General features: G+C 35.2%; 1 protein-coding gene across 3 annotated transcripts in view; it reads right to left on the bottom strand.

Annotated features, from left to right (window-relative positions):
• Window positions 1-13531, bottom strand: part of LOC117330677 (suppressor of tumorigenicity 7 protein homolog) — a 70221-nt gene extending 56690 nt beyond the window's left edge. For 2 of the 3 annotated variants that reach the window (XM_033889117.1, XM_033889118.1), the window contains exon 1: window positions 13354-13531. In XM_033889117.1, the coding sequence (XP_033745008.1) occupies window positions 13354-13504 (151 nt within the window). In that variant the 5' untranslated portion in view covers window positions 13505-13531. Of the gene's footprint in view, window positions 1-2873; window positions 3620-13353 lie in introns of those variants that run through there. The other variant, XM_033889119.1, reaches the window with a different exon arrangement.
• Window positions 13532-13650: the final 119 nt, after the last annotated feature.

Raw genomic sequence — 13650 nt, 5'->3', positions numbered from 1 at the left:
ACACTATATATATCTGTATTCCTGCATATTTTCTAATTCAATACATTCTATACTTTTGGAAAGAAACAAAACTAAGATCATTATATAGACATCTCAGATGTACTCCATACTTGGAAAATATTTTGTATCAATGTTGGTGCAAAAAATAGCTTCACAAACAGAGGATATAATTATGTAGCAGACACAACTCAGAGGTCTGTCGGTTCTGATCAATGAGACAGAGAAGTGTTTTCCTTGCCAGGGGTCAGTGTCTGTCTGACTTTGTGTTTTAAAAGATAATAAAATACTTGAGGTTTGGAAACCTACCACATCTATGTTGTAGGAATTATAGTATCCTCTCTGACTTGGGTTACACAACACACATGTTTTTCTTGGTATTATACAATCTGGCATGTCTTCTAAGTAAACTGTTAATTAGAATACCCTTTAAAATCAAATGTACATGTAGTTTATGTTCACTTCACTTAAAAAGTAAATAAATCGTCTCTAGATTTTGTTGTGAGTATGTACATGTACATTACGTGTGGTGTATTGATAATTCAGCCATCTTAATTCCCAATAGATAACCTAGAGCCCTAACCATTCCAATTCAAGTACCAATAGAATTTATAGATAATCCAGCCACTTTTGCTCCATGTTTTTATCCTGCCACTTTCATTCATTCCAAACTAATACATTATATTGACATATACATTCCTAGTAGATATGCTTGCCGTTTTCATTCCCAGTAGATAAACTTGCCATCTTCATTCTCAATAGATAATCTAGCTCCTTCAGATAATCTAGCCCCTTCAGATAATCCAGCAGCTTCAATTCCTAATAAATAATCCTGCCTCATTCAGTCCAATATGCCACCACTTTCACTCCCTGTTATAACATTGCCACTTTCATTTCCAGGAGAAAATCCAACATTTTCTTTATCCAGTCTTATTAATCCAGTCACCACTTTATTTCCAGTAGATAATTAATCTGGCACCTATGTAATGCAACCATCTTTATTCTCAGTAGATATTCTGGCCCCAGTAGATATCCATTCATGGCCACCACTTAATCAGCTGTTCCACTGTCCAGTCTTGTTTACCCAGTCAATACTAATCCAGCTGTCCCACTGTCCAGTCTTGTTAATCCAATAAGTACTAATTATATATATATAATCCATCTGTCCCTATATAAAGACATGTTCAAATTCAGCTGTCCCATAATCCAATCTTGTTAACCCAGTCACCACAAATCACACTGCCCCTTTATCCAGGATGAATCTTGTTAATTCAGACATAGCCACTTATATACTGTCCCAATATCCAGTCTGTTACCACTAATCCAGCTGTCCCAATATCCAGTCTATCACCACTAATCCAGCTGTCCCAATATCCAGTCTATCACCACTAATCCAGCTGTCCCAATATCCAGTCTATCACCACTAATCCAGCTGTCCCAATATCCAGTCTATCACCACTAATCCAGCTGTCCCAATATCCAGTCTATCACCACTAATCCAGCTGTCCCAATATCCAGTCTATCACCACTAATCCAGCTGTCCCAATATCCAGTCTATCACCACTAATCCAGCTGTCCCAATATCCAGTCTATCACCACTAATCCAGCTGTCCCAATATCCAGTCTATCACCACTAATCCAGCTGTCCCAATCTCCAGTATATCACCACTAATCCAGCTGTCCCAATATCCAGTCTATCACCACTAATCCAGCTGTCCCAATATCCAGTCTATCACCACTAATCCAGCTGTCCCAATATCCAGTCTATCACCACTAATCCAGCTGTCCCAATATCCAGTCTGTCACCACTAATCCAGCTGTCCCAATATCCAACCTTAACCCAGTCACCACTAATCCAGCTGTCCCAATATCCAGTCTATCACCACTAATCCAGCTGTCCCAATATCCAGTCTATCACCACTAATCCTACTGTCCCAATATCCAGTCAATCACCACTAATTCAGTTGTCCTGCTATCCATGCAGTCTTTTTAATCCAGTAAATGCTAAATGCATCCCCTAATAATAACCAGCTAATGATTGAGGGGACAAATTTGGCCTTAAAATGATGAATCCAGACATTTCCTGTCTTCCGACTTTTGTCGTGATTAAATTTTAAGGTAGCAGGATTATCGACCCTTAATATTGTTTAATATCAAGTACCAGTAGATTGAAAATGTTAAGCATATTCTTTAATTTAAACATATGTTTCGTAACTTACTTTTTTCCTTAAAATCGGAATATCAAACAGATTGTCTGGCTAGACTATATGTGCTATTATGCACATTTAGATTATCTTTGACCAGTAGCTACTTGTATGGGACCAGGACCAGCTATAGGATCAATTTACTGACATGTAATTTTCTGTCAAAATGATAGCTTCTGAATTCTGATACAAGTGGGTAAAATAGCTAAGACATTATCTGATTTACTTTGGTAGTCCAGTGACTAGTTACACAAGGGCTACATGGAATAGCAAAACATCTTACTGAAATATTATTGAAAAGTATATGGGAAATACATTGAAAGGAGTGCCGACTTTTTTTTGTATTATTGCAGTATCTTCAGCAGGAGTGAATTCAAGAAATATTCTTATTACTTAAACAATGCGTCAAATAATTTCAGAATATGACAATTTTACGAGCCCAATCTTGGGTTAGAAGGTCCAGTATATAATATATATACATATGTATTTTAGAACTTTTCACACATCACTGAAGTATACATACATACTGTGAAACTAAAGCAGATTACATAATAAAACAACTATCATGTTATTAACGAACGTTATATTATTGAGCTCCTTGCTTAAGAGTCTATTACTGAAGTTCCCCTGGCTGGATCAATAGAAAAAAAATGCAAGACAACTTATACTTACACATGAATAGATTGAACATGTTTGCTGGTGGGTTGTATAAGTGAGCTCTGACAGTGACACACGTCCTGTACGTACAGCTACAGCAGATGCTATGCTGGGGATCTAAACATATTCCTTCTCCCTTATATATTATATCTAGAGAGTTCAGTTGGTGACAGGTCACACCAGCAGTGGTAGTTAGTTAATATTCACACCAGATGCGTTAATGCTACCGCGTGTACATCAGGATATTCCTAGATCACAGCATCGGCATGTATGTATGTACACAAGGACCTTGAATGTTCATCACCCTCCTCCTTCTTCAGCATCAGCTTCAGTACTAACAGAGTACTGTCTGTGTACACTAACGGCTAATCGTCTAAAAGACTGTCAGCAATTAATGCCCTGAAGACATTGTACTGCACAACACAATGGTGAAATCGTACAGAAAAATCCACGTGGCATTTCAATCAATTGTAGTGAGCCATGATAATTGGCAGGAGCACCTGCCCTTAGTACGTTGTTATTAGTCGCCGAGTACAATAGATGGTGCTACCTGTTATTCACAGTGGCTGACTGTCTTGCAGTGGCCACAGCCCATATACATAGTACTGATTTTCATGTTTTTTTTTCCCCCTGAAGTAATCAATGCCAGTTGTGATGAGGGCACCTGTCAGTCAGCTAGTTTACAGTAGACACTATATAGTAGTATTCTCCAGCCACTGTATCACAGATGTAAACATGCATTGACCCTTGGTTGACCTCTACCTAGCTAGATAAAGGTAGATCTAATATATGTACACCTGTACTACTCATACACAGTACCAACAGCAGCCAACTCCTAGGTAGGTACAAATATAGGTAATAATCAACATGTTTGTGTTTCATAAATATTTTGGAATGGTATATAAGACATATGTATTTCTACACCGGCGTTTTAATATTAATCATAGATTTTATTGGTATAAGGAGAAAAATAACCTGCCACAGAAGGCCTGAGCATTTTTTAGCGATACCACTGCTAATTCAATTCACATCCAGTATGTGTACACATACATGGCATCTAGGCTAGTGCTGTGAATCTGATAAGTAAACTTCCAAAAACAAACTATGTATCATATCTTGTCACTGAGAGTAGCTACCTAGTACAAAACCATCCCTGACCACTGCCATAACACTGATTTATCCCTCCTTGCAGACAGTACATCAAACTAGTAATATCCCTCAAATACTAGTAATCCCTCAAATATTAGTAATTCATCAAATAATCACTCTTCACCGACAGTACATCAAACTAGTAATATCCCTCAAATACTAGTAATCCCTCAAATATTAATAATTCATCAAATAATCACTCAATCTTCACAGACAGTACATCAAACTAGTAATATCCCTCAAATACTAGTAATCCCTCAAATATTAGTAATTCATCAATAGTCTCTCTTCACAGACAGAACATCAAATTATCCATGATAATAATTCTTCATAATAATCTTTCTATGCAGAAAGTACATCAAATGATCCTTCACAATTCCTTGTAATAATCCCCACATAATTCATAAAACAATCCCCCCCAACGTCACTGACAGTGCATGGAAACCTCCCTGGTAATAATCCCTGGTTGCTGACATTACATCAAGCACAGCACTATCCCTGAAAATTGACATGAATTATCCAGAGTTCGCCTTAAACACACATCCCTTAAGAAGCAATGCTTCTCGCATTATTCAGTAAAGCTGACAGTCTCCATAATCACAAACTGTTTAATACTCTAACGATTTACATCCAGAAAGTATATTCTTCCTGTACGATACACGCTTCACCACAAGGTACAGATACAACACTTAGGACGGTGTACAAATTAATTAGCACATTGTTTCCATTACGGCATCAACACACATGGAGGATATTAATTCTACGTCGTAATCGCCACCAATCAAGGGGTTCCGAAGTGGGCTAAGTAACATGCTTCACACACAATGTTACCATAATGCATTACACATTTGTATGCTACAACATCACTACATGACTGCAGTTTGAAAAAACTTTTGACGCGTTTCGGATTACTCTTCACCTGGGCAGTGAGGTATACAGTGCTAGCACTACCTAAACCCAAAATTGTTACCACACTCAAGAAACATCCATCCTCAGTGCAGCCTTAACATATTCATTAACATTATAAAACACTCCTTTTAATGACAGACACCAATATTAGCTGGTGTCACAATTGAGATAAACATCACCATTATATGAATATCCAATAAAGTTCAATTATATATATAAATGATCAAAGCGATGTCATGATAAGTTCACTGTTCTTTCAGCTTCACGTCAAATCCATCTGGTTCTGATAGGCTACTGTGGAGGTCTGATCCTTTGTTGATCTGGGAACCTAAGGACATGTGATGATTGGGACTGCCGTACAATGGAGACCACAAGGAGGCACGTTTTTTATGCTCTTTATCATCACAGTCGAAAGGCAGCTTTAATGACAGGTCCCACTAATTCTCCTGTACAATAGAAATCTGGGGAGGAAGAAAAATATTTTTTCTCCGGCAGTGGGGAGGAGATGAGCAATGGAGTTGAATTAAAGGGATTGACAACAAAAATATTACTTCTCCAACTGTTACGAGGGAGCAATGGGAGATTTATTGAGATCCAGAATAAATATTAGTTTTCCAGCAGTATTGTGTATGTGTGTTAGGAGGAGGAGCAATGGAGGGAAGGAAATTAGAGAGATCGACAACATAATTATAGCTTCTCCTGTGTTACAGCAGGGGGTGAAGGAAGCCATGATGAAGAAACAAGAGGAAGCATTAAAACATTGGTACCCCAAGCAATGCAGGGAAGAAAGTCTAGGGAAAGACAAAAGCAATGCGTCTCCGTCAATGAGAATTGAAATAATTTAATTAACAAACTCATTTGATAGAGGAATATGAGTTAAATTGATATGGTGTATAGACTAACATCTGCTACACAGATCTAGATATAGACTTTTGATAGTAAACATATTACATGAGTAATCTATAGATGCATTATAAGCTGACCTTTCTCTGGAGGTCAACACAGACATAAACTTTAGTACCCATAATGACAACAGATGTTTTATATTTACAATATTAATCCATATATATATATATATGAACTACTTAAATTACTGAAAGTCATAAACTTATAAAAGCACTTGTAGTCAAATGTCACTGTAGTTCATAGCTATATAAACATTTTCTTGAGGTCATAAACTTATACAAGTAAAAATGTTACAAAAGTTCACGGATGTATGAACATGCATACACTACTGATGATTATCAACCTATTAAAGTCACAGTGATACTGTAGTTCATAGAAGTGTGTATATGTAACTGATATTTTTTTAGGCAGCACAATGATAAACCCAGCCAACAAATGTAATAGTATTTGTAAAACATGTAGCTTTAGTTTGGAAAACATTGGTTTTATTATGATTTTCAAATATGCTTGTGTGGAAGGAAGTTAATATAATGCAAGGTGCATGAACAGTAATTAGATGAAGTACTGCATGCATACAGTACCTTGGAAAAAGACAATACGGCTCAAATTGTTCAAATCAATAAAAACAACTTCATCCCCTTTCAGAACAACCACCATTACCCAACTATAGAGAACTCCAACAAAACAGATATGACACGTTGGGCCTCTGACTCACTCCCCGGTTTATCTGCCAATCCAATGACATGCCGACCATGAGAGTTCACACTCAATGTAAAAATGTATTTAGCAAGTCATTAAACATGGAAGCCATCAGACAAAACGCCCCTACACATCCAGCCTGAGCCGCCATTCCAAGTCTTTGTCAAAAATATCAATACTTATAATCAAGGGTCGTAAACAAATATTTACAACAACAGGAGTATATTGCATTCGTTAACATTAAACAAGAGTCTATTAGATCATGATCAGCATGGCTCACTTTCCTCCTATACATGTATAGACATAGTGCCCTTTGTTTCAAAGGAAATATTCCAGATTACTGAGGTCTTTAACTAATTCATGTTTAGCAAACTCTGACCCTCTACATAGATTATCTGAAGACAAAGGATTACATACGTAATTCAGTTTCTAGATTAACTGACAAGAAATGAACAGCATTATATATTAAGGATACAGATTTGCCTTTAAATACACACATGCTGTCTTTATCTGATGCAAAAATACTGTAGATTTTTTTGGCGATCAACAGATATGATAATTTTTAAGACTGATGTACGTGGTATCCTTGTTCTATAATAATTAATATAAAAAAAAATCTAATTAGACATTTGTGGTTAAAAATATCTTACAAAACTATGATAAACCATTCATACTAACAGAAGAAATGGAGAAACAGATGTAAAAATAATAGTTACAAAAATTTTCATCTTCAGATCAAGAATTACTACCTTAATTCATGTACATTTGAAGTCTTTTTTTTCAACTGGAATCAGCACTTTCTTGAATAGATCAGTGTGAGAATATTAAAAGATTAGAGTATTCTTTTGAAAATACATTCAAATATTGCCCGATATTTTCCTGGAGACCATTAAGTTCTGAACAAAAATATCTCATTATGATTAAACCAGAATTTCAAACTCAATACCATGAGCTCCCACTTAAGAAATTGTGTTAAAATCTTTGAAACTTGGACTTCCTTATTTTGTACTGATCATGATTGTGCATTGATCAAGTTTAATACAAAATGATTGAGAGACCTATGGAGTAATTTTTAAGTGAACAATACATTACAAACACTATATAATTATGTTTTAATTAAGTTTGATAAAGATAATTTAAGAGAATAAGGAGTATTACAAACACACATATAAATGTCAACAAACAGATTGACAGACATATCGATTCCAGTACTAGTACACTACATAAATTTAATCAGCATAATTAGCATTTTTCTATGGTTATTTCAAATTCTTATCCTATATTCAATAAGATTTTCAATGCACACACAATTTTTTTTCTACCATGAATTTTGTCATAGATCATCCCTGAAAATTTTACAAATATACTTGGCAAAAAAAAAATCAACATTATATTTAGTTGAGTATCCTTTACGAGGATACTGGACATGCATACACAAGTCCATCATGGCTAGAGTAGTGAATTTGAGTGTGGGATTGCTGGGTGTTCTAGTGATAGGTCTTTAGAAAACACAATACTGTAATTATAATAAATATAAATCATTTATTTATTTTCGGGTTAATACGCGAGGAGAGTCAATAATGAATTCAAATTCTTTGCGATTATTTGTACGAAAAATAACACCTTGGGATGGCAACCAAGCTATCGGTTACTTAGATAGGAATCTTGTAGAGTCCATGGCTCTAAAAGCTTATCATTCATTAATTAAAGTCATTTCTACATCAACATTCGCGAAATCATGTGTTCGCGAATATGTCTGAATAGGTAAGTTCTTGAAATAAAGTATTTGAAAATCTAAGTGATCTACAGTACACAATATTGAATAATGTTTCGCAATGATAAGGTAAATAAAATATTGACATGCTCTAATGTCACTAATTAAGTTTGTAATTAATATGTGTAAATATATAGAGGATGTTGGGAATCAGAGTGAAAAATCAGTCTTTCCATGATTCTGTCTTAGAGCTGACCATTAAATCAACATTTAGTAATTTCATTTACATAAGTTTTTCTCTTTATTTTAATAAGTCGAAAATTATCACATTTAAGATAAATAAATATTTCTTTTAAACTTAGAAAACAATGATTTTGCATCAATGTCAACTGAAAGCAGTTTTATATGGAAATTATTACAGTATTACCATATTACAACTATAATATTCCTGAAGTTAACATAAACAATAAAATTTACTTATTTCTTGTTATATACATGTATATCCTAGCATAGCATGCATGCATTGTATACGTATATAGTTGTCAGTGAAAGAGGAACTTGAGTACAAAAGAGTTATCCCCCCTACCTCAATAAAAATACAATTTTGTAGTATACCAATGCAAACCAGTGTAACAAATTATATGAAACTATTTAACTGTTATGGTATAATCAAGACAGTTCTTTAAACAGTTACTATATACCAGTATCTTGATAGAGTATTTTGACAGTTCTTTAGATGAATAACTACATATGATCTGAGGCAGAATCTAGTCAAACAACGGAACAAAACTTCTCCCAAAGCCATCAGGCTTTTTGTGTATGCAACATATTAATAAAATAAAAATATTCTTTATTTTTGATAGTCCAGAATAAGAAAAAGAACACTAATTGTTTACAATAGTGAATACATTATATATAATATAAACCAACAAGTTTTGAATTTCCAATATAAAACAACATGTGGTACTCCTATAACTAAATCATATGTAATATAAATATATTGTCAGATATATTTATTGTCATTTTCAAATAAAAACTGATTACTGCATAATACTATATCTCAACATTAATTCAGGGCATCCAGTAGATCCATGGCCTTGAGAGTATGTTTTCAACTCCCCAAAGTAAGATCTGACTCCAGCTTTTGGGTTTGAAGGGACATACCAGGTATCTGTGTGACATGTTTTTGACCCTTCAGATTTCTGATAAATGAACATGAATCAGGGTTCCCACCGTAAAATACCAGGTCATTAGAAATCAGAATTATTACAATTTTTAGCCATTTTGCATTTGAACATGTTGTAGAGATATTGATAAAGCAGATCTCTGGTGAGTGAATTAAAACAGAATAAATGGCTAGGCTATTGTATTTTTTTCCCCTTTCTTCACCATTTACACTGGAGTGTTTTCTATTTTGACGGGTACTCGGTTACATATATTTGAACCCAGGTCAGGGGTTGACACTAACTTAGTTGCCTTGACAGACTGCTGGGCTGCCAGGTTTTGAAATGAAGGCAGCCCGGACTGCCAATGGTGAAACTCCTCCTAGGGGATTTGGGGGAAGGTCCCTAAAATGCAGTTTCCTGCTGTCTAGTTTATTCTGAGCATAAAAATATTAGATCTTACACCAACAGGTTTTATATAAACAGTTTTGAAAACAAAATTATTGACGTAAACGAGGACAATTTTGGCTGGACATTATACATTTGGCTGAAAATGTTGGCAGCCCACAGGGCTGCTGGTCTGGACATTCTGGTGGCCCAACCAGATTTCAGGCAGCCCAGGGCTGCCGGGCTACTGTTAGTGTCGATCCCTGCAGGTTATTGAAAAACCCAATCTGTGTTCAGGTACTCATAACAGCCCTATGTATATTCATTGAATCATTTCACCAATTAATGAAAAATCTAGATTTACATCAAAGCAATTATATTGAATACCCCCAAACCGACTTCCTGTAAATTTCTTTTCGGTAATGCCAATGTGAAATATGAAGTACAGTCAAACCTGTCTCAATGGGGGAGAGTAAAATGGTCACTATAGACAAGTTGCCTTTTTGGACAGGTCAAGGTTTCTAACCAGCTGATCTGGAGCCATCATACGTCACTTGATAAGTTGATATTACATATATACATACATGCATGACTGGTATGTATGTATTGCATGTTCAGTGCATGCACTTTTCAATTTTTTCCGTTAATGTTAAAATTTTCATTAGGCCCAAAAATGTCATGTCAGGTTTATGGAACACTGGAACACAGGAGAAACAGAAGCCTGTGACGGAATAGGACAAAATTTTCTTTTTATAAAAACAAGTTGGAAAACTTTTTAAAATAAATAGCAATGGTTTACTATCAATACTAGCCAAGGGATTTTCTACGATGAACAGTAACAAATTACAGTAATGTACCGAACAGCTAACTAGATTATTCACTGTTTATAGGTCGACAGTAACGACAACGAAATTTTAGACTGAATGCAAATGGATTGAGCCTCACTATAAATATATCCCAAGCCAAAATGTCACTGTGTAACCAGTTTTGATGGCATATATCTGGGGACAGAAAAGACTGTTTTAGTGTTTTCGATAACTTGCACTGGTGAAACAAACCAATTCACAGTCAAAATATCAAAAATTATTAAACAGAATAACGAGATACTGTTCTAGGTATTTTACCATATCATATTGCAACATGTCGCTAAACTATATTTATCAACCATAAATTACCATACACCTTAGATTGTTTATTAAGCCTATTGTATGGCTTCGTTCTTCCTTCAATATTTACCAGGTGTACATGTGATCACGAGATTGAGTGCTCATTGTATTAAGATATGATACGAACAGTTTCTTAGGTATCTTTGATCATAAATATCAAGAGAACATGTTATTACCTACTTTCCAAAACAATGTTTTTGTATATAACTCATTGCTTATTTGCATATTATTGATTTGGTTTTTTTTCACAATGACACCATATTGTTATGATGCATTGGGCTGTATTCTATAATTATGTTTTGAATTATTCTTTTAAAATGAAATATGTTGTAATATATATGTATAATATAATCCTATATGATGCATACGGAATATATAGATTAAATTGTAATTGTCAATATAATCATTATGGGTGCGACGGCTCGGTTAAAAACCAATGAACCACAGTTCAACATTGTCGGTTTGGTTTTCCGTTCATATATTCCGGATTTCGGTTCAATTCGCTTCTAAAATTACTCAATGCTTATAATTGCAAAATGAAAGTCTCTGTCAACAAGACGCATGTTGTCTGCCCACGTAATGATCATGATTAAGCAGCTAGCTGACTGTGACTTTAATGGCAGTGAATACGAGGCGTATGTCAAAGGTGTGAGATTATATAATTATTTCCAATTAAAACCAGAGCCCCGACAAAAATAAGAAATCAACAGTGTGTAACATGTCGGGAAACTCCTTTAAATATAAGCATGGCACTGCATCTACTATATCATCCGATCTTAAGTGGAAACATGGCGTGCAAATTAGGAGATCAGCCAGGAGCAACGTCTAAACCTAACGTCAAGGCTCTAAACGAAAAAAAAAATTCCAAAAGTCAGGTTGGTCACCTACGTTAACTCAGAGGCATTTACTTTGAAAAACAAAAAATAAAATAGACCATTTACGAACAATGAAAATTGAAGCTGTATCTTTCATTTGATAGACGAAAGACCGACACACATTTGTGTTGTGCTGTTAGCCTTGTACACTGCTTTAAATTAATTCAACGATCTCATTCTTTTTGTTACATGTTTTAGCGATCACGGCTAACAGGGCAACAACCAAATGACTAAATAAATGCAACTTGGACAAAAAAAGTTAAGTTAAACATGATTTTGGCTATTCATACATAGTAGCCAAGCAAGCTTTTGTATGATTCTGCCTCCTGGTATTATTTTCTATCTTTCGAAATATTAAAGGTTGTGTCTGGTATTTTTACACGACAAAAGCTAGCCCGAGTTTTCTCTGGCCCTGTTACCATGTCTGGTGTAGGGCCAGAGCGCACTACTATATGAAAACGTGGAATTATCCGACACCGTTTGGTGTCGCTAAGAATTTGGTGAAATACAATAAAATCGGGTGTGACATAACACCTACCTTACATATATGGATAAATGAGATATCTATTTACCCCAAAACACCCCTTTAGTCCCACTTAGGTGTTTTATTTCGTCTGTATAGACCCTCATTGTACACTAGTCAAAATTTCATACTTGACTCGGCGCCATATTGCTAACCATGTAGGTCGCGGTCGGCCTAATTACCCTAATCAGTGCGCGATGGAGCGAAAAGAACAAAAATACAACATTTATTTTTATATATTTTACCGCTTATAATTCATAAATAATGAATTTTTAAATTGGATATAACAGGTTTTGGGAAATAATAAGCTTAGTTTTCTTATTTTAAACAATGTAAGACGAAAAACACAATAAATGATACGTGGTCTTTTCGGTCCATTGCGTTCCGATTCGGGTGGTTAGTCGTACTGTCACTTACAAAATGGCGGGTCAGCAGTACGAAATTTTGACTAGCGTAAAGCGAGGGTCTATACGGGCGGAATAAACCACCTAGATTGGACTAAATGGGTGTTCCAGGGTAAATAAATATCTCATTTATCCATATATGTAAGGTAGGTGTTATGTCACACCCGATTTTATTGTATATCCACCAAATTCTTAGCGACACCAAACGGTGTCGGATAATTCCACGTTTTCATATAGTAGTGCGCTCTGGCCCTACACCAGACATGGTGACAGGGCAAGAGAAAACTCGGGCTAGACAAAAGCTAGTCGTAGTTCATATTAATTAAAGGTATGCAATTATAAATTGACCCATATTATGATGATTTTTTAACCTGCATTCTCCTAATATTGTACCGCAAACATGGGCGGAATTCCATATTTCATTACAGCAGTGTCTTAGAAATTATACGACGGTAAGTATTAAAACAATATGAGATTCAAAAATTGAAGCCAATGTTAAGATGCAGCTGCTCAGCATTACACAGATGCTGTAGCTAAGCAATCAGAATATACGTGTAACGTGACCATACGTTCGCCATACAAATGCATTACTTTCCTTACCATATGACAAATTTTCGCTCAGCTTCAGTGGTCCTCGAAGAATATATACGACAAAGATCACAAGCATGAACCAAACAGCCCATAGGTAGGTCCAGGACCAATGGATCCACGATTTGACTTTTTCCAAGCACCTCGACAGGAAACCCGCCATATTGGGTACACAAAGTCCGCACTGAATAAATTAAATATAGAAATTAAAAATCTTTCATTTGATAAATAAGAAATTGCATTCAATAAGTTAATATTGTGTTGTTATATTGAATGTATGATTGTATATGGTATATATACTCCTAATTT

The sequence above is a fragment of the Pecten maximus genome, chromosome 7, assembly GCF_902652985.1.
Source record: "Pecten maximus chromosome 7, xPecMax1.1, whole genome shotgun sequence".
NCBI lineage: Eukaryota > Metazoa > Mollusca > Bivalvia > Pectinida > Pectinidae > Pecten > Pecten maximus.
Note: the sequence above shows the minus strand (reverse complement) of the source record. Positions and strands in the feature narration are given on the sequence as shown.